Source organism: Aptenodytes forsteri, unplaced genomic scaffold (assembly GCF_000699145.1).
Source record: "Aptenodytes forsteri isolate BGI_AS27 unplaced genomic scaffold, ASM69914v1 Scaffold97, whole genome shotgun sequence".
NCBI lineage: Eukaryota > Metazoa > Chordata > Aves > Sphenisciformes > Spheniscidae > Aptenodytes > Aptenodytes forsteri.
Window position 1 is genome coordinate 1,212,818 of NW_008795036.1, and position 21,086 is coordinate 1,233,903.

At 37.2% G+C, this 21,086-nt stretch overlaps 1 protein-coding gene across 2 annotated transcripts in view; it reads right to left on the bottom strand.

Annotated features, from left to right (window-relative positions):
- STX17 (syntaxin 17) overlaps window positions 1-16,717 on the bottom strand; it is a 29,419-nt gene extending 12,702 nt beyond the window's left edge. For both annotated transcript variants that reach the window (XM_009276657.2, XM_009276656.2), the window contains exons 1-2: window positions 16,541-16,717; window positions 8,178-8,243 (exon numbers count right to left, since the gene is read on the bottom strand). In XM_009276657.2, the coding sequence (XP_009274932.1) occupies window positions 8,178-8,243; window positions 16,541-16,663 (189 nt within the window). In that variant the 5' untranslated portion in view covers window positions 16,664-16,717. The remainder of the gene's footprint in view (window positions 1-8,177; window positions 8,244-16,540) is intronic.
- Window positions 16,718-21,086: the final 4,369 nt, after the last annotated feature.

A 21,086-nucleotide genomic window follows, 5' to 3' on the forward strand; every position in this document is an offset into this window, starting at 1 on the left:
TATTTAACTAATTCATTCACTATGCAATTACTGAAGTTATTTCGGTGTCTGTGATCAATTTAGGCTTTTGCCAAAATATTTACACAGGTTGCAACACGTTGAAATAACAGCCAAATAAAATAAGTGATTGCTTCTCAAAATTTGCCTTTTTTTATAATAAGTGACTGTGGTGATTATAGCACTTCAGGATACAATCATTCGTAACCCCCAACTACCCCAAAACTATCATTTTCATTTTGTAAAGACAACTTCAGGGACAAAGGAGAAGGATTACTTTTTTTTTTTTTCAATATTTATATTCTTTTTTCAGAAGAAGGACAAATATATTTGTTTGATTTCAATATCAAATATAATAAAATACAGAAATATTTCTTTAGTTGCAGGAATTTTGAAAAGATATAAACTATTCACAACTAGCCAGAAGAGTCTGTGTGCAGGCATCTCCTGTGAGATAAATTTCTGTCTACAGCAAAAATAGAGGGGGGTGTTTATTGCTTAGGCTAAAAATGCATGCAACTTTTCTTTTTCTTCAAATTCAAAGAAGAAATTTATAGTTTAAGTTATACCACTCATTGTTTTAGGACAGTTTTTATCTAATTATAAAAAAAAAAGGCTGTAATAAAAATAATATTCATTGCATTACATTATAAGATGATATAATAAATTATACTATTTGTTGCACTATTAACCAATTGTTTTGAATATTCTTCTCACAGCAGAACAAGAGAATGGATTAACACCAGTGAGCGGTTAGAAAAAGAAAGGTTTTCTTCAGTAATACAAACCAGGTACACGTAATGCCTTAGAATGGCAATATTGCTTACCTGGAAAAGCAGGAACTAGATGGAATTTATTTTAATTATATACACTAGTAGAATTAATTTTTTTTTAACAAGTATGAAAAAAATAGTAGAACTATAATTAGGGAAGAAGGAAATTAATTCAACAACAAATTGATGTAACACCGCATGAGCCATATTAGGCAATCAAAGAAAGAACTATTGATTCGCAAAAATAATTTGTCAAATTACTAAGAGTATATTCTATTGTATGCTTAAATTAAGAGTACTGCTAGCCAACTTAGGCTGCATTATTTAAGGCTAACCCCAGGTAAAAACACTGATTAACACTAAAAAAGGGGAGATACAAAAAGTGACTTTGTAAGATACTGAGTTGAATTAGAAACATGATACCCAATAATTTTCCTCATACATTTCTCATCTTAATCTACCTTGCTCTTCCTGTTATCTTCCTCCCATGGTCTGCCCGTAAGTACTGAAAAAGGGAGAATGTCATCACTGTCATAAGCCACCATGTGCCAAAATTCTCCATTTATAAAATCTTGGAATTTCATTTAAAAGACAAAACGGGACTAGCTAGACACATTTAATTATCTATTTTGTGAAAATTATATGCAAGGGACCGAGTGAAGTTGATCCTGCTGTTTTGTTTCAAGAAACAAAATTAGTATTATCCTGTCTTTGGCCATAATGGAGACAAAAAACGATACACCAAACAAAAACATGTTGTGAAACAGTCACAACAGTGAGTTTGGGATGAGCTAATAATGCTTCCAAAGCAGTTTCTTTAAAAAAAAAGGAAAATTTCCCAGATGAAATTGAGTAAAACGTAGCTCTGCTAGGGATTTGCACCACTGCAGCTACAGCTGGGGCAAATTACCAGTATAGCCAATGCACAGGTGTAATGAAGACGGTTACTGTGCAGTGACCAACACAACCACCAACTTTCTGCTGGAGTTTTAAAAAATCCTGAACAGAAGCTTTAAGAGATACGAACTATCCACCCCAAGGAATGGCTGAATCAGATCCTCACTTTCACTGTTCATCACTACATTGCTGATCAAAGAGAAATATTTGTGAGAAAGAAGATGGAGGAGGAATCAGACAATGATATTTGCCTACTTGGTGAAATTTAATTTTAGTACCTCTTCCTTTGTGGTTTTGGAGAGAGGACTCTTGTTCCATTTATTGTCGATTAAGCAGAAGCTAAAGGGATTCAGCCTAGCACGAAAGCTAAGCCCCGCTGCGAGGAGACACGTCTTAGGAGCTCACCAGGGTGTAACATGATAAATGTTATGGATATGCAAATGATTGTGACTTCTTTTCATAATCATTTTAATGGGACAGAGTTTAATTTCTGGGTTGAGCATAAAAGTATATCACCCTCTTCCCAACTGTTTCCACTTTTAAAACCAAGCTTACTTAGTGAGGAAGGTAATACAAAATCCTGTTTTCATTTATGGGAACTCCTGAGTTTTGAACTCACCAAATTCAGCCCAAAAGACACAGAATTTTTCGTTATAATATTTGCAACTTTGGTCTGTTAACTTCCAAAACCAAGTAACAGTCTTTGTTTCAAATGGCTTTCTCGCAAAAACTGTAGGAAAATAAAGCTGGCGAAAACCTCGGGAAGTCATCCCCTTAAAGCATGAACCGTTGTCCCTATTTCTCTCTGACAGTTGTTTATCTGATCTGGTCTTAAAAGGACTTCTTTATGAAGAGCTACAACCTCCTTGATATTATGTTACAAGAATTCATTATCCTAATTGCCACAGCATTTTTCCTCGTGTCTAACAGAAATCTCTCTTGCCTCAGTTTAAACCAGGTATTTCTAATCCTCTCTGTTCAAAACAGAGAAAGACAAGCCCTGCCCTCTTTGCAACCGTCTTTTCCACGTTTGCAAACAGACAACACACCACTGTCACGCATTCTTTGGGCAAAATAACTAAATTTGTCAGTCTTTCCAAGTAAGTCTCGTTTTCCCTATTTCTGACCATTTTCATTGCTCTCCCTGAATACTCCCTAATCAGTCCACAGCTTCCTTAAAAGTGCGGTGCCCAAACTGGACTAACTATTCTACCTGGGATCCTACTAATGCTGACCAAAGACATTGTATGAGAGATTGCACTGACCACTCCCTGTTTATATATCCCACTATGTTTTTCGGCTTTTTGGTATCACTACCACACCATTGGCTCACTTTTACTCTGTGTCCTGCAAGTCCTCTTCTGCAGAAGTACTGCCCCAACAGCTTCCCATGCTGGATCTATACAGCCAACGATGGTCCTTGTCCCCATCCAAAAACATACTGGTTTTTCAGGTCTTTTCTCAACATCGTTATGAATTCTAATCCTGTCCTCTCCACCAGAATCCCTGAGTCTCTCTCAGCTTTATGCTGTTTGCATATTTTTGCTATATAATGAAACTAATGTTACATAGCTATTACATAGTGCTTTCATCCCTAGGTGTCAAAGGACTTTGTTGGAGTGAGGTTCACTGTTCTTCCTGAATAGATGCAGAACTGAGGGAGGGACACAAAGTCTGAGCCTAGTTTTTCTAGAGTGTCCACAAATTTGGAGGTAGGTCTGGGAGATCCACCAGGATGGTGGATTCACTATATGATGTGAATAAATACAATGGATTTTTTTTCAGAAAAGTAAATGAGAAGTGCCATGGTTTTCACAAGTACCGTGAAAAATCTATTGACTCTATCAACACATCCAAAATGGAAAGAAACAGAGAAGTCATACATAATGAAGTTGCACTGCTTTTCCATTCTTTTCAAAATCTTTAGAAACACATTCAATAAAAAATAAAGAATAAATTTCTATCAGAAAGTAAAATACAAGAAGAGACAAATGAGCCAAAGGAGAGCTTCATTTAAACTTTTTTTTTTTTAAATCACTGTTGCTGAAAATGACTGTACACATCTGCCCATTAAGTTTGCCTTATTACTCAGCACAGTTTTAAATAAGTAAGAGAAGGAACTATTATAAGTATTCAGTTTTTAGAATTATCTTTAAAAACACAAAGTATCTTCCCATATGCTGCTCCTCCTAAGTGGCTTATGAACAGGAGTTCCTCTACAGATGTCTTGGACTTGCGAGAAAAGTGACAGACTCCCTAAGGGATTCAGAAGTCTTAACAGTAATTTTCAGAAAACCAATAAACCTTATTTATACAAAAGAGTAAAAAGTCTTCATTTTTTTCAGTATTTGTTTTTCAGAGCAGTAATTTTTCTTCACTAATGGTGACAGCTGAATTTTCAAACCTGATGAAAAATGGATGCTGTGTTTCCATAGACTTACTGTAGGCCACCTTAATATATCATCATCACTTCACACTCAAATACGTAACACTCGTGAACATCAACACCAATGTTACACCTGCCTCATGTGCAACCAATTTCATTACAATTGAGAAAAAGTAACGCATGACAACAAAGAAGGAAATAATGGAATTCCTATTCAACAGCAGGCAAACGCACGCAGCGACCCGCAGTACCGTGCCACGGCAGAGAGCTTGGGCTACACTGCCACGGCATGCTGCTGATTAAGGACACGTAACACCACAAGGAAAAGAGGTAGTAACAAAGAGCGTAAGGACACCTCAGTGCTTCAGTGCTGACCCAGCGTGAGGCCCCCAGGCACCAGGATAAACACCAGGTCCGCATGGTTCCACCTTGTACAAGTGTCGAAGGGCTGAGATGGGACCAAAACCCTTGAAAAGGCAGCAGTGACTTGAGCTGTAGGATTATTTCCATGTAACATGTGACATCTCTACCAGCTATGGAAATATCTGAAGTTCTATCTAAGGCCCCCAGCAACAGCTACCTGAAAATCGCAGTGTCAGTACCTGCTTCAGCCACACATCCTTGGCAAGGCTGATGTTCCCAGAGCGCTCAGAAACTCCAGCACTTCACTTACTCTATCCCCATCAGCCTACACTGCTCCTAACGCTACCAGCTAACCGAATCATGGTGGTCATGCCATTATTCCACTCAATCTCTGCCACCATCATTCTCTTTTTCTTCTTCTTAGTTGTAGCATCATTAAATGTAATGTCATATACACTTTCCAATGGTTTACGCTTTACACTCTTTATGCTGAAATAGTACATGGATGACACAGGATCTGTCATGTCCAACAAACCAGTCCCTTTTTCTCTTTATCTCCTGTCTTCCATGCATTAATCACTGTCAACTCTCCCTCCATTCTGCATGTTGTTGTTTTAAATTAAGAAGTAAATAGCACCTCCAAACAAACCCACCACCTTAAAGCCTCTCAAAAATAAATATGATTTTTAAGGAAGTATTGCAGTAGCTTAGCCGTGCAAATGTAATCTTACCTTCCCTTAGCTTCTCTGGACTTTGTTCAAAGTAATGTAATAAAGGATATATGTTACAAGTTTCTTGGCACAGGCCAAAGAAAATCTGAGTTTTAGGATATATTTACCCTACAGATGGCCACAGGCTGCAATAGTGAGCTGATTTTACACAGCCCTGCACTGACACCATAAACAATCTCCTGCAGCAATAAAGACACTCATCTACCCTTCTTCTCATGCTCTCCCAGTATATTGCGTAGTATTCCAGAAAGATACTTAATTTAAAGACTGCGTAATTTTAAAGATGGTGTAGAAGACATGAGCCATACAACTAAGCTTTGAAGATTTATGCAAAAGAGAGCTGACTGAAAACCATCTTTTACTTGTAAACCATTTTCAGTTGAAATGGAAATCATAAAAGTGAAAAAGAAAAAAAAAATAGATTAACATTTTTCAAGTAGCTTTCCACGTTAGAGCAACACAGTGGAAAGACTACGTCTGCCTAGGTATGTTTTGCAGAACAGAGTCTCCTTTTGTGGGCTGAATATAGACTAAAGCCAGATCATTCATCCACAGTATTTTTCCTTTTTTTCTTCAATGCCTTATATCCTCTCTAGTAACTGCAGCATTTTTCTACCTCTCACTATGAATATGATTAAAGCAGTCCTTAGGTGTTACAACTGTTAGAATACTGCCATTTCACTGAAATTAACTTAAATCTTGCAATAATTAACTAACTGTATGGTATAGTCAGCATATATGGGGCAAAGCCTAGCAAAACTGCGTATTTATTCAGGCCCTAACATTTCAAGTCCACAGACCATCCCTAAAAATGAAAATCTGCAAGAGCACATTTGTGAAAACTAATACACAGTATGTAAGAGCTATTTTCTCAGTATTTTTGAAAGGGTGTCATCATGCCCTATACAAAGATTTCCCGGTTTCTTCACTTCCCTTTTTAGAAGTTTTTAATGTGGCATCCAGTCACCAGAAAGAAGAGGTATACATTTATGCTCCTCTATACTTCTATTATAATTTTGACCATCATCAAAAGTACAACAGAAGTAATTATTCTGGGTAAACTGAAAATTCAGAAAAATGGCTAATTATGTGCACATGGATTAAATGTAGAGTGGCTGTGCATATATTTGTCTAAAACCTGTGGTGAATGCCTTGGGTCAATATTGACTTAGGGATTCCTAATGTATTTTTACAACATCTAATTTTGAGAGCAAAGTGTGTGCTGCAGAGAACATTTGGTATCACAATAATTAATCTGATTTCTTCGCAAACAAACAGATCACAAGTCCATTGGTAAACATTTAAACAGCTTACAGCAAACACATTCTACATGTCATATAATTTATTATCAAGTACTCCAGACTCCTAACTATTTAATTAAAACAAAGAGCTAGTCTACTCTTCTTGCATGGACCCAGACACTTATTCTGCTCTCTGGGTATCAGAATGTGAACGACTTCAACGCATAACTTGCATCCAGATCTAAAAGCAGTAAGCATTAAATAAAACATAAGAAAATTTATTTTGGCTGAAAGTGAAAATGGCAGGCTTTAGGTTCAAGACAAATATAAATGTTTCTAAAGACAAATATGAGGTTTTATTACTAAAGCACTTAATCAATTTGAAAACATCATCTTCAACATCTTCAACATGATTACTTTTTCTCTCATTATCGATAGATTTTGTCTTGCTAAACAAATGACACTGATAATAAAGAGTTCCAAGAGAAGCCTTTCCTCCCCTCAGATGTGAAAACAGATTAGAGCACAGACATAAGCAAACACATGCTTACTACCCCACACCTGTTAGAATGCCATTGTTTTAAAAGGACTTCCACATTTGGAAGACTCTTTTGATATTAAGAATAAACTTATTTTATATTCAAATTGCAAAAATGCTGTGTGAAAAATCAAAATAAACATTCAAACCTCCAAACAACAGAAACATCAAGTGGATTTCATATATAACTTCTTATAATCTACACTAAAAAAGCTCATTAACACCTTCCATTCCTCAAAAAAGATACGTAACTCCAGCTCTGCCTACTGTCTAATACTGTTGTTCAATCGGGATTAAGTTCTTCTTTCTGAGTTTTTTTCATTTTCAGTCTGGCCTAATTTCCCACAGAAGTCAGTAAGGCACTGCAACAAACACGGGAATTTACAGTATTAGAATTATAAAATACAGTGGTTTAGGACTGTGCTACCTCTGCTGGCAAAGCCTGCTTGTCTAGATGCAGCGTAGGTAACAAAAAGTTTGTTCTAGCAACAAAGTCATGTCCCTCCTCTGAACACCACCTATGAAACCAACACAAGATGCCTCTCCTGCTGGCAAAGATATGTCTGTCCCCAGAATTTTGCCAGTACAGCATGTTATAACCACTAGCTGCTCTACCTGTATCAGCAAACTTTGCAGTGCAGATCTGGTCTTTCTGTTTTTCTGTATTGATAACCTTTTTGGCTGTGTGCTATTTAGCAGTGTGAAGGCTGATGTTTGGAATTAGCTTTTGCATCATTTTCATCAAGACATGCCTTTTTTTTAGAAACAGATGTGAGATTCCCTGTGTGCTGAGTTATGGGTGACTATGCATGAAGTCACTGAGATGACGCCATACTGACAAATGTGTCTGGTATTTCCTCCTTTGAATGATGTTATGCATCTAACAAGAGATTTGCACACCGAAGTAGTAGTCCGGATGTTCTGTGTTCGGTCTGAAACCATGCTCTAAAATTAACAGTATCCCTTATTGCAATTCCTGTCTTCTAATGTAGTAATGTAAGAGGATAGTTTGCGAAAGACCAGAGTCTCCAAATTTTTGTTTGTTCAAGAATCCTGAAACATTTCTGACTGTATTTGCCTCATAGGACACAATTAGGAAAACCCTACCTTTTAAATGAAGTAAAGCAATACCATGTACTTGACGAATCCATCTGTCAAACATACATCTCTGTGAAGATCCATCCCTGAGGTAACCAGTACTATGTATGTAATTTAATTCCATTAATATCATGGTCATATTAATACCCTTACCTGAACTGTTCGTCCTGCGTTAATGTGCTCTTCGTGCAATCTGTCCCAGAGCCTGCATCTCTGATACTAAAATAAAGGAAAAATACGCCATATAATTGCTATTTTTACCAACTAGCTATGCAGAAAAAAGGAACCTTCGGTAAATAATCACTTTACTTTTCCAAAATTGACAGTAAAGAAGCTGAGTGATATGCATTTCCACTGCAAAATTAGAGAGGTAAATAGCAATGTATTTTCTGAATAGTTTTGTACAACATATTTTTCTGAACTGCAGATAACCAGGGTTTCGGCATCAGTTTTTAACAGCAAAGAGATACTGTAGCATCCTGATACTGCTGTGGTATAAATCACTTGGTGGTCAGTAAGACGAAGGGCAGAAGTAGGAGGGGATAAGCAGTACTGGTCATACAGGACAACAGGTATCTGATATTATTTATAAAGAGAATTGCATTCATTACGCAGCACTACTGTCTACATTTACACTTACCATTTCTATATAGTTACAAACACAGTTACGAGAACCATCAGGGCAGATTTGGCACCTGCAGGAGGGCTCCACTAACTTCAATGGGAAACTATCCATACAGCACTTTCCACGGGACAGAGACCAGAGTAATTATTCCATTAGCAGAGAGCAAGTTTTGCAAAAGAACTACCTATCATCACACAGAAACCTCACCATCATTAAAATTAATCAATCCTGCTATTGCCAGTTGACATAAAGAATATAGAGACATTATCATGAAAAATAGTAAAACAATAGAAGTAGAAGCTGTGATTCCTGGAATATGTGCTAAAACCATCAAAGACTGCATTTACAATACTAGACAATATTAGAACATTCTTTTTAATTGTCTAAATAACAAGACAAAATATTTACTGTGATTTGTGAGGTATTTTTATGTAAAGTTTAATTCCTCAATTTCTAAATATGCTTTGTTACCAATAAAAAACTTTATCTACAGCCTACATCTTTCCTTAATTCTTTTCATAATTTTAGAGGCCACAGTAAAAGACCACAGCTTACTCAGCTTCCTAAAATACAATGAGAAATCTGAAGTTACTTCTTATTTTCAGAGAAAAAAGCTCTTGCATGTTAGGATTTTGTAGTGCTATGGAGGAGAAAAGGCTTAGTGTTCAATTAAGTCAAATTTAAGTGATTTTTCTAGGAAACTAGCAACTTCTGCATAAATTATTATGCCATTAAAATCACTGCCATTGTTCTTTCAAATAAAATGGACAAAAAAATCTGTATCAACCGTAGGTCTTCCAATTCAATCATCCCTGAAAGAGTACTGAAACAGGAATTTCTGAGGGTGGAACAGAAGGGGCTTGGGGAAAAATTACCTTTTCAATTTGAGCTGACTGTAATATATTGTCCACATACCGAATAATAAAAAAACCTGTTTTCCAGTTAAGAACAACAAGAAGAATTCCTCAGGAAACCTTTATTGCTCTTTATAATTTCTACTAGAAAGACTCAGCACATTTATCTGCTTTATATATTTAGTAGTTATGTTACTTTGCTTTGAAATTCCTAGTATGCTAGTGATGACCTCAAAAAATGCAATGACTTAATACACCCAGTGCAATGACATTCATACGGTCAGAGAATTCTTCCTTGTTGAGTTCTCTTTGTTACCCAACACAAAGTAGGCCATACTCCTCGGCAATGTTCACTCTGGGGGACTCAAGGATAGCAAACCTTGAGGAGAGATGGTATTGCCATTATTCATCATTAACAAATACATGTAAAACTAAGGGAGGTCCATGAAGTAAAAATACCTATGGAATCCTAACCTGTTAGAGTGGGTCCAGAGGATGGTCACGAAAATGGTCAGAGAGATGGAACACCTCTCCTGTGAGGAAAGGCTGAGAGAGTTGGGGTTGTTCAGCCTGGAGAAGAGAAGGCTCCGGGGAGACCTCATTGCAGCCTTTCAATATATAAAGGGGGCTTAGAAGGAAGACGGAGAGACACTTTTTACCAAGGCCTGTAGTGACAGGATAAGGGGCAATGGTTTTAAAATGAAAGAGGGTAAGTTTAGATTGGACATAAGAAAGAAATTTTCTGTGATGAGGCTGGTGAGACAGTGGAACAGGTTGCCCAGAGAAGTTGTGGACACCCCATCACTGGAAGTGTTCAAGGTCAGGTTGGCTGGGGCTTTGAGCAACCTGATCTAGTGGAAGATGTCCCTGCCCATGGCAGGGGGATTGGACTAGACGGTCTGTAAAGGTCCCTTCCAAACCAAACCACTCTATGTTTTCATGAGCCTATGATATTTAAACGTAATTGTGCTATAGCCAAATAGTTTGTATTCCACATCAGAAATACAAAACATAATGTTACTCTTAGACAATCTCTTTTCCTCTTTGTCCCATTCTCTTTTGAGAACTCTCTTTAGAAAGAAACCTTCGTGCTTATGCTTTGGATCCCTTCCATTTCTCCTTGAAAGTATCCAAGTGGACATGGAGAGAACTCAAAGCTTTTGATAATATCCTCTGCATTAATTTTTGTAGCAGGTAGTGCTCACCAACATTTCTAAAAGCTCTATAATAAATGTCTTATGCGAATGTATACATTCTGATGAAGACTGCAGTAAGACTCAGATATCTTAATTTCTCATTTTGTGTAACCTTTATGTATCTTCCCACCACAACAATGGTCCCCAGCCAAAGGTAAAAAGTGTTTCACAAACATCCTTTTACTTTGGCACAGTCATGGGAAATGAAATTAAAACAGAGCAACAGAGGAAAGGACGCCATGTCTTACAGCACTTTTTTTTTCAAGGATTGTTGCGTATCACCAACGAAGTTTAGGGCAGCATGCCAAAATCTCCACCTTCCTGTAGTACCATGACAATTGCTTTCATCTAACAGAGGCTAACACAAAGTTGTAACTCTTTTGGATAAGCATGCATTTTATTCCCTCTTTTGGAGTGAAAGACCATCCAATCCACAGAATGTGCTTTAGAAAACAAGAACTCTTTGGGGAAAACATTAAAAGAAAAAAACCCAAGTCTAGAGTACTGATTTCTTAAGGATGTAAGTTTTAAGACTTTAGAAACTGTCATATGGAAAGTTGGAGTCCCAAATATTTAGGAAGCAATGCTATGACGATGGATTTATGGTAGCCACTTCCTCTGAAAAGGTGTACTCAAGGTCAAATTTCATTATATATTGATTTTATAGTTTCTTCAAACAGTGATTTAGTAGGTTAATTGTTTGGACTATCTCTGGAACCTAAGGTTTAAATCAATATTCATGAAATGAGGTTAGAGATATTGGCTTCATCATAAGTAAATAATGTTGCTGCTCTAAGCAATTTGACATAATTAGTGATTTTTGCTTAAAAGTAGCCTGTAAAATAAACAGGACCAGATTCTACAAAATTATCCTTTTACCTCTAGGGATGTTTGGTTTACGTGGCTGAAAGTTAATTTTACAAAAAGTGTTTTAGAGAAAACCATTTAAGCTGCTGATGCTGACAGCTCACAAAAGTACTGTAACACAGTTGTTATGGCTAAAATGCATGTAAAAGATATAAAAATGTAAATTATTATGGAAGTATTTCAACCAAACTATTGCTAGTGTTCTGATAATCTAAAACTATCTAGAGTGACAGATTTCAAATTCAGATTTGCCATATTCTTATTCTCACCTACTCATAAATCTAACAATAGAGTAAACTTTGGAATATTTATAGTTCTTACAGCCAGAAAAGTATTTAAAAAAAAAAGAAGAAACTTTCAAATTTTAAGAACATTACACTGAGTGTGGACTTTTTAAAGAATCTGGCATTTAGGGTCTATATTTATACTCAGATGTATTACTTCTCATAAATGTTTGTCTCTTATATTTTTTGTCAATACACCGAAGTTCTGAAGCCTTCAGTACTGCTGAATACCTTCCGGTACAGTTACCAATTGTTTATTTGAAGGTTTTATCCATAGTTACTTGTGTCTAATAATTCTGTTAATTACTAATTCAAATATCAAATCTGTCAGGACTTATACCGTCTAGGGATGCAGAAATTTTTAATTAATAGTACTCTGAAATCAGAGAGACAAATACCGAAGTTCTGAAGCCTTCAGTACTGCTGAATACCTTCCGGTACAGTTACCAATTGTTTATTTGAAGGTTTTATCCATAGTTACTTGTGTCTAATAATTCTGTTAATTACTAATTCAAATATCAAATCTGTCAGGACTTATACCGTCTAGGGATGCAGAAATTTTTAATTAATAGTACTCTGAAATCAGAGAGACAAATCTGTACTAAACATTGCTACCACTTCTTGCTTTCATAAAAGTGTTGTTCTAGAGGAAATGCAGTTAACGCTTTAAAGAACTATGTTTACAATTATTTAAGGATTTTTCTGATATGCAAATTTTATTATGTTGACTAAACAGATCATTCACATTGATACCAACAACCTGAAAATCTCAAGAAATGTCCAAACCAGATACTTTTAGATTGCATCAGATTTTTACATTCAAAATATAAAATTCAACTCAATAAAGCATCCTGGTATTTCAATGTGATTATTGAGTGCCATAAGAGAAACGCTGCTGTTTGTATTGCCTATAATTAAACTCTGGCTAAGCATGAGTTTCTCTGACAATGCTTTGAACAAAGTGTTAAATCAGAACTAACCTAAAGACTCGTTTTATCCCGAGTGCTAATATTTTCTGCATTTTCTTCTAGACACAGAAAACTATCCTTACAACGATCTCCCATTCTGTCTGCAAAACAGGAATGCTTGACTCAAATGAGTTGCTGGGCCAATAAAAACTTCAGCTGACCAACACATGGCTGAATTAAGTGGAACGTATTACACCCCTTCCCTGATGCCATGGTAACACTATCTGGCTAGATACAGCATAATTATACTTTGTCTAAATACATAAAAGATTTTCAGCAGGATCAACCAGTAACTGGCTACCGCTCCTCACTGACCAGGTTCTGCAAAACGCAGCAATTCCCAAGATCATCTCTCACACTGGTTAAATACTACACAGGGTAATAACTGATCATGACTCTGTTTCTCATTGCAACACCCAATGCCTTTTGAAGCTTCTTGATAGGGTTTTTATATATCCAAAATGAACGGGGTTTTACATATACGGATAATACTTAGCGAAGAACCTATTTAGCTGTATAAAGTAATACTCTTCCAAAAAAAATCAAGCAGTGTAACAGTTATGCCCATCCCCTCCATCCTCTCTCCCTAATTACTATCTTGCACACATCAAAAGCTTATCGTCACCTTCAAAGCGCAACAAAACCATTTGTGTAACACTAATGTGCCCTGCTAATCACTTCCCATTCTGTACTGGCAGGTCAGCTCCCTCCTCCCATCACCAGACTAAGTTTTTCCAGTGCCCACCCGTTTGCTCTTCTCAGGCAAGGCTGTAGCTTTTATGCCACCCTTTCGCGGGTATTTATTAACTGCATCCCTCAATTTCTGGATGCCTTCCTCAAGGCTCTGAAGAATGGTACACCTCACTACTCCACACTCATTGATGCTGTTGGTGTTAACTGAAGTGCTGCCCTGAAGATATGATTTTTAACATAAGCCAACTGTGGACCAAAAAGTACCTCTCTGCAACCAAGAAATCCCAATTGGTGCATTATGACAAATGCATGTTGCTTCCATGCACAGTTGTGTGACTTCTGTTTAGAGAAAGAAGGGAATAACCTAGCTACCAAGACTGTCTATATTTGAATGAAACAGCTTGCATGGAAAAGCTATTATTACGATGCTCTCCTCTAGGCACCTCTGAATCCTGTCCTATTCCGCTTCATTCTTCACTAGTTGCCCTTAGCTAGCTCTATGGCCACTGCTAGGTATGAGCCATGCACACTGAGAGACGTACGCACTGATCCCTGGAGGCTGTACACCTCTCCAGGGCAATTTAACAGTCAAGGCTTCTTGCTTCCACATCATCTCACCCAAGAGCAAGCTAATACTGACTCCACTGTACTCTGGCTACAATGCAAAGTAACTCAATTAACTGTTCTTTATGGGAGAAGCTGGAGAACAGCAAGCTGCTCCTGGCGCTACAGTACAGGGCTGCTGCAAACTGGCCAACTCCAAGGCAAAAAAATGCTGAATCAGCTGGCATCTAGATAATGTAATGAATTATACAAATATGCAATAACAAAGAGTAAACAACATGCTGTGACTGAAAAAATAGGTCAACTCATTCAGAAGTTATTGCTTCAAGCAAATATTATACTAATACACTTTTCAGTTTGTGAATATTGCAGTTCATATCCTCATTGTATCCTTATTACACCCTTACCAGGAGAAAGTCAAACGATTATCTCCCATCATTAGTCCCAGCAGCCCCAGGTCTTCCCCTATCCCAGTTTTTCTCTCGTGCCATGGTCAGCCACCATTTCTGCACTTTCACTTCCCATCTGAGGTATTTCTTCACAAGCTCCCCCCACCCAATTTTTATCCTTTATTTACATAAGCCAGGAAGTGTTTCCTCTTGCACACAAGTAAAGGAAAGTAAGAGGATGAGACAGTGGGAACACAGAAAAATCATCTCCCTGTTTTCATTCTCAGATTCAGGACCAATCAAATTAGCAACTCCAGGAATGAGTTCTGCTAATTTCTAAACACAGGAGCATGCCTCAGTGTTGGGTAAATCTTTAGCAATCTTCAGCTGGTGAAGTTCAACCAGTATCTACTGAGTACCTGCAAACCACTTTTTTTTCAGAATTGTACATCTTGGCCAAAAAATGGAAGATTTTTAGAGGCACAGCAAAATGTACAGTCCAGACAAAGACCACCCCACAAAAATACCTCAAGCGTTCCAACACGTCACTGGTTCAAAAAGAAATTATCACTAAGCTATCAATCACTTACTATCACTTAAACTAAGCATTTCTTATTAAATGACTGTCACTTGAACAACACATTATTTCCTGACTATGTTCTCAGAAACAAAGACATGGATTTATTTTCCTTCCTCCCCCATCCCAAACTACTTGAGGCAGAAACCTGGCATGGAAAATTTCATCCAAAAGGTTACCCACTTGGTAAAGTTACAGTAAAGTTATGGTAAAAGTTGTGAACAAATGACAGCAGCAAAATGCAAAACAATTTCAACAATAATTATATGCACCCTTCAGACCATACCTTTCAGGAAATCAAAATCACGTTCACGTATTTTCTTCCAATTTCTTCATTCCTTCCCAAGGTGTTAAAAAATGTAGATGGTTGTCCTACGCCATCCAGATTTACATATACATTTGATTTTATACATTGTGAATAAGCCTAGTCAAATTAATATGATGTATGATTTTTCAGAAACGTGCAAAACTGCGCAAAGCTACAGACACTCACTGTCACCGATTCTTCTGTGGTGGTAAGTATAATCTTTTCTGAACAAATATGTCTGGTATGGTAATTTCAAAACTTCCATCGCAATGTTGATATTATGACTGTAAGTGTGTTTCTGAGTCACTCACTCTCTTCCTTTTTTTATTGCTGTCACCTGTTTTAGTAAATCTCTTAGCACCCTCCTCAACAAACCATCTTCTCTGTTTCCACAGGCTATATCTATACTAATAAACAGAGATCGAGAATGTTTCACGTCTGAAATCTGGTCATCTGTGCTGTTAAATTGTTAGAACTGTCCCTGGCCATGCCAAACAGCTCTCTTGCATAAAGAGTTCCTGAGAACAGCTAAGGAGTTATAAACACAGAACAGAGGCTATTCCTCATCAGCAACGTGGATACAGCCACCCTGTTTTGCAGAATATGAGGATTTAATAATATGGACATAGGCCACTTCATGCCAGACAACTGTCCTGGGCATGTTTATTTTACCAGTACAGGCATTGCCACAGTGTATGCAAGAATTTAACTTGGAAGCACATTCAGTTTCACTGTCAAGTGTGAGCTAATGTCAACAAGAAGCATATAAACATGCTACAATTTTGATACAATTCTTTTTCTATTTACTTAAATAATTAAATCTTTCTATTTCTCTCAACTCAGTTTAAAAATATATAGAGAAAAAGATAGGTATAAACAGTTAGTTACTCAGAATAGTTGGCAGCAAACCACTGTGACTTAAAAATAAAGTAAGAATATTAGGCTGCTTTCCTTACAATAACTTTTTAACACAGAACAGTAATGTTTCTCACTCTGTAGATGGACTAGTTACTACAAATCTAAAGGCCTTTGTACACTCTGAATTACCAGACAATATAGAAATTTCATTTTTAGCCAAATTTGAATTAAAGCATTTCATAATCAGCTTTTCATCGAAATCTCTATATAATCTTCCAGCGTGACTGCTTCTATACTGTAAAAAGAACTACATTAGTAAAAAGTGACCACTAACCTTCTCAATATTTATTTGGTGTTTTCTTAACCTTTCCAAATCTGTTGGAATTGCCACTTTAATGAATTTCTGAATGGCAGGCTCAATTCGACGGAGTTTAACTTTTTCGTCATCTTCAGACATCCTAAAAGCAGCTTTCAGGTAAACACTTGTCCAGTATACCTTCACCAAGGTAGAAACCCCTAAAAACCAAAGAATTACAGACTTATAAAAATGCGGTAATTTAAAATCACTTTTTAAAAGAAAGCAAAATAGGGTAAATCAGTCTTTCCAATAATCACATCTATTTCAAAACCACATTTGAGCAGTATTAACTACTTAAAATCTGGATACTCTATTTGCATTCAAATGTATTATTTCCATTTATTTGCAGGCTTTGGGGATCATTTTTCATAGATAAAACTTAACACTAAGAAAGAAAACAGCTAAATAATTAAGGCAGATGCAAACATGCTTTGCAGCATAATGATAGATGGAAGCCTTTGAAAAAACCTTCCAATTAGATGCTTTGCTTGATGAGAGTTCAAGTTTTGCCAATTTACACTCTGAATCATCTTAAAAATTGTAAAACATGTCCTGAAAAGACACCAAAATAAAATTATTTTTGGAAGTCCGCTTCCTAGAAAGAATAAGAGCCCCTGAATCAAGATTTGCACTCCAAGTTTCATTTGTCACCTGCTGAAAATGACTAAGGCATCACGTAACAAGGGGTTTTAAACAGGTTGCCGAAATATTTGCAGGACTGGTACACAAGCAGCCTGAATTCTGTTCCCTGCATACCCATAAAACATAACTTTGAAGTTTCACTTCTCTAAAAGAAAGATATGTAGAACTGTATATAATAGCATTTATTTACAGAGCATATGAGTAATATAAAGGAATTCCATTATGCTGAATGCACACACGGGGCAAGAAGAAATTATTGTGAGATAATTTTGTAGTTTTAATACTGTATAAACAGAAATTATTTAAATGAGATTTTCTTTCTGTATACTCATTTTTAACAAAAACAAGAAGTTGAAGTTGAATTGCAGACACGTATGAGAAAGTTTTGTCAAAAGCGTCAGTAAAAAGACATGTGCTACCTTGGTTGTATGAAAGTACTACAAAAGCAACTGCATCAGAGGGCTTTCCCTGATTCTCCTCCTCCAGGAACCAAACTACTTTAAAATAATTAAACTAGCATAATCCTCCTGGTACAGATTAGGCACAGCAGAATGTAACAGGTTAAAAAATTTTCCTATTTTTCACACAGCCAAACAGTGAAATTAGACATTATTTTTCCCACATCTAACTATGGTGTGAAAGTGCAGAGGGAGAAAGTTGAGGTTTTTCTGAGACCTGTGATCCCTGCAGGCAGAGAGAACTTGAAGGCAGACACCAGTTGATGGCACTGGGTCTTCGACTGAACCACTCGAAGCTCAGTCACAGCCCTCACTTGTAGGCTGCAGGGAGGATATGTACTAATCTCCCGCACCTTCAAAGGAGCCAAGTGGTAAGCATCTTCCATCACGCCAGTCAGAAAGCTGAAAGTGCTTCTGGCAAAGGGAAGCTGTGTTTCTAGAGGAACATAGTCCCAGATTACTCACCTTTTCCAACACCGTTGCAAATAAAAGAATGTTGTGTTTTCCTGAAGAAGAGAATGCTAAGAGAAGACTCTCCTTTATCTATCCCATCCAATAAAGAAACCGAAAACTGTGGAAAACTGAGCATTTACTGAGAGTAGAACAAGTTAGAGGAAGTCAATCTTTAAGGTTTCACTGCAGAGTTACCACTGATACACCTTTTCCTTTTTCAGAACCTCAAAAGGAAATATTTCATCCATTGACTTTGCAGTCATTGCTACTTTGCAGTCATTGCTGTATCATCCCCACTTCAAATAACAGAGAGATACTATCAAGCAGTCTTACAAATTCCCTTCTAACCCAACGCATTCAATATTACTGGGTCTTTGTCCAAATCTCCAAATAAACATGCAGTGGGTGGTCCCACATTTTTCGGGATGTAAAAAGAACTTTAATCCTTTCATGTTGATTTACTCTTTCCACCATTCTAAAAACAATAGCTTAAATGCAAGACAATAAAAAATACATCGGTTCTTTTATTATACCTCGGTCACTATGGTACCTAACACATTTGAAAGAGCCACTTGTATCTCACAGCTGAACACCATTCTGAGCCTAGACCAGATCTTTTTTTGCAATGAGCAAAAGGTAAAAAGCACCAAACTCAAACTGCAGTACTTCCTCTTTGAATACACATTAATTTCCTGACAGCTTATACACTAATCCATGAGTTTATGGGCTAGAATTAATTAAAAATTGGTTCCTTGAAGATATTTAGTAGCCATGTCATGATTTTCTTTAATACTGAATCATCTTGAAGAAGTGATGACACAAATTCTTCAAACTTATCACACAACATGAACTCACAGAAACCCACAGCCCATTCTGTCTTTGAACAAATATGGCAGAGGCTAAGCTAAATCCATCATAATTTTGTCCTTAACCTTTAATGACATCTAAAGATTGATAAGAGTCAAAACTGACAGTTTAGATGACTTACGAACTGGACCACTGTGAAAGCAAAGTTAATGTAACCAACAGCCATATGTCTTGAGTAGGTAATCTGAATAAGCAACAGTTTTAAACTCAAAGATTTGGCTGCATGCAAGGCTCTGGATAGTCATCTTCTTCTCTTTAAAAATTCTCAGATGGTAAACTAGCTTTCATGACAGTATCTACGAGTCTCTTTAAAGCACTGCTGCCTAAAATTCACTCACAGTAAGTGTGAGAAACTAAGAAATACAAAAACTCCTCACATTCTCATCAGGTCTCCTGCTTAATGTTCTCTCAAACAGTATAGTACCTTTTGTAACAAAAATTCCAAGCCATAAATTACCAGTAAGAAAATATGCAACATCTTACTTTTTTTAAGTTCATATAATATGGTAGATGAAATTAACATTACAAGTTTTTGTGATGACCACATGTTCATTCCAGATGCAATTTCAAGGAAATCTAAGGTTTCTTGCATACTTTATTGGGTTTGTGTTTTCCTAGGCATAACTTTAACAATTCATTTCCAAAGCTATAATGCCTGGTTTTTGAGTAATCACAGAATAACAAGGACAGTTTAGGTTGGGAGGGATTTTCATATGCCATCCAGCACAAGCTGAATTAGATGTGGTTGCACAGGCCCTTGTCCGGTCAAGTTCTAACACCTCCATGGATGGATGCTCCACACACTCACTAGACCCCTCCTTCAGTGTTTGACCATTCTCCAGGTTAAAAACAAACAAAACCAAAGACTTTTGTTGTAGCTAAACCAGCTTGTGTCCATTGCCTCTCATCCCATTGTCAGGCACCTTTAAGAGGAGTCTGGCTCTGTATCTTCTCACACACAGCAGCAAGATCTCCCCTTCCTTCACCTTCTCTTCTTAAGGCTGAACAAACCCACCTCTCTCAGTTTCCCCTTGAATATCATGTGCTCCAGCCCCCTAACCGCCTTGCTAGTCTCACAAGTGCCGAACAGAGGATAAGACTCACTCCTTCGACATGCTGTCCCTCAGCCACAATTACTAACATGGGCCTCAACGCGGTTGTCCCTCTTTGCTGCAACGGCACAGACTCATATTCAACATGTGGTCTACCAGGACACCCAGGTCCCATTTCGCAATGCTGCTCTTCATCAAGTCTTCCCCCAGCCTGTACTGGTCATTGGGCTATTCCATCCCAGATGCAGGGCTTCCTCCTTGCCTTTGCTGGAATTTATGAGGTTCCTGTCAGCCCATTTCTCCATCCTGTCAAGATCCCTCCGAGTAGCAGCCCTGTCCAGCCTATCAACCACTCTCCTCAGGCAAGTAAAAAACACTACTCTCAACTTCAGCTTTTTAATAAGCTGTCCTCGGATCTGAATTGCAGTCAGCACGTACTTGAACCTGCATAAGTTCTGAACTCTTCTCAGAGGGTGCTATTCAGACACCATGAGGTTGTGTGACCCATCACCCTCCCTTTCTGATTGTTTCTGTACAGGATGATCCTTATGGGTCACTTCCCACTTGAGATATTCTATGATTCTATGACTGTCACTTGAACAGGGGCTTGGGCAGTCCTTCCTACAGGCATTTACCAAGTTCCAAGCACAACAAAATCTCGAGTTCTCCGAGACTGGAATACATGGCTCTGATTCTCTAAAATAAATTCAAGTTTGAGCAAAAAAGCCCAAGAGAATATAATATCATTAAATCAGTAATTAAAAAAGTTAGATAAAACCATTTGTAATTAACTGTCCTTTATTATATTCACTGTGCAAGGTATTTTGATAAACAAAGAAATTACAGAATCTTGTCTTTTCAAATGCTGATGCTACAGGCCTGCTGGGGTTATCTTCTAAGTAAAATACTTTCAATTTAACATTCAAAATTCATGCACCAAAATTCAATTATATTTCAGTGACAGAAATAACACTTATCCCGAAGTGATCAAGACCCAGATGCAGAATAATTTTCAGTCAACTGTGTTAATAAAAAAGAAGACATATCCAA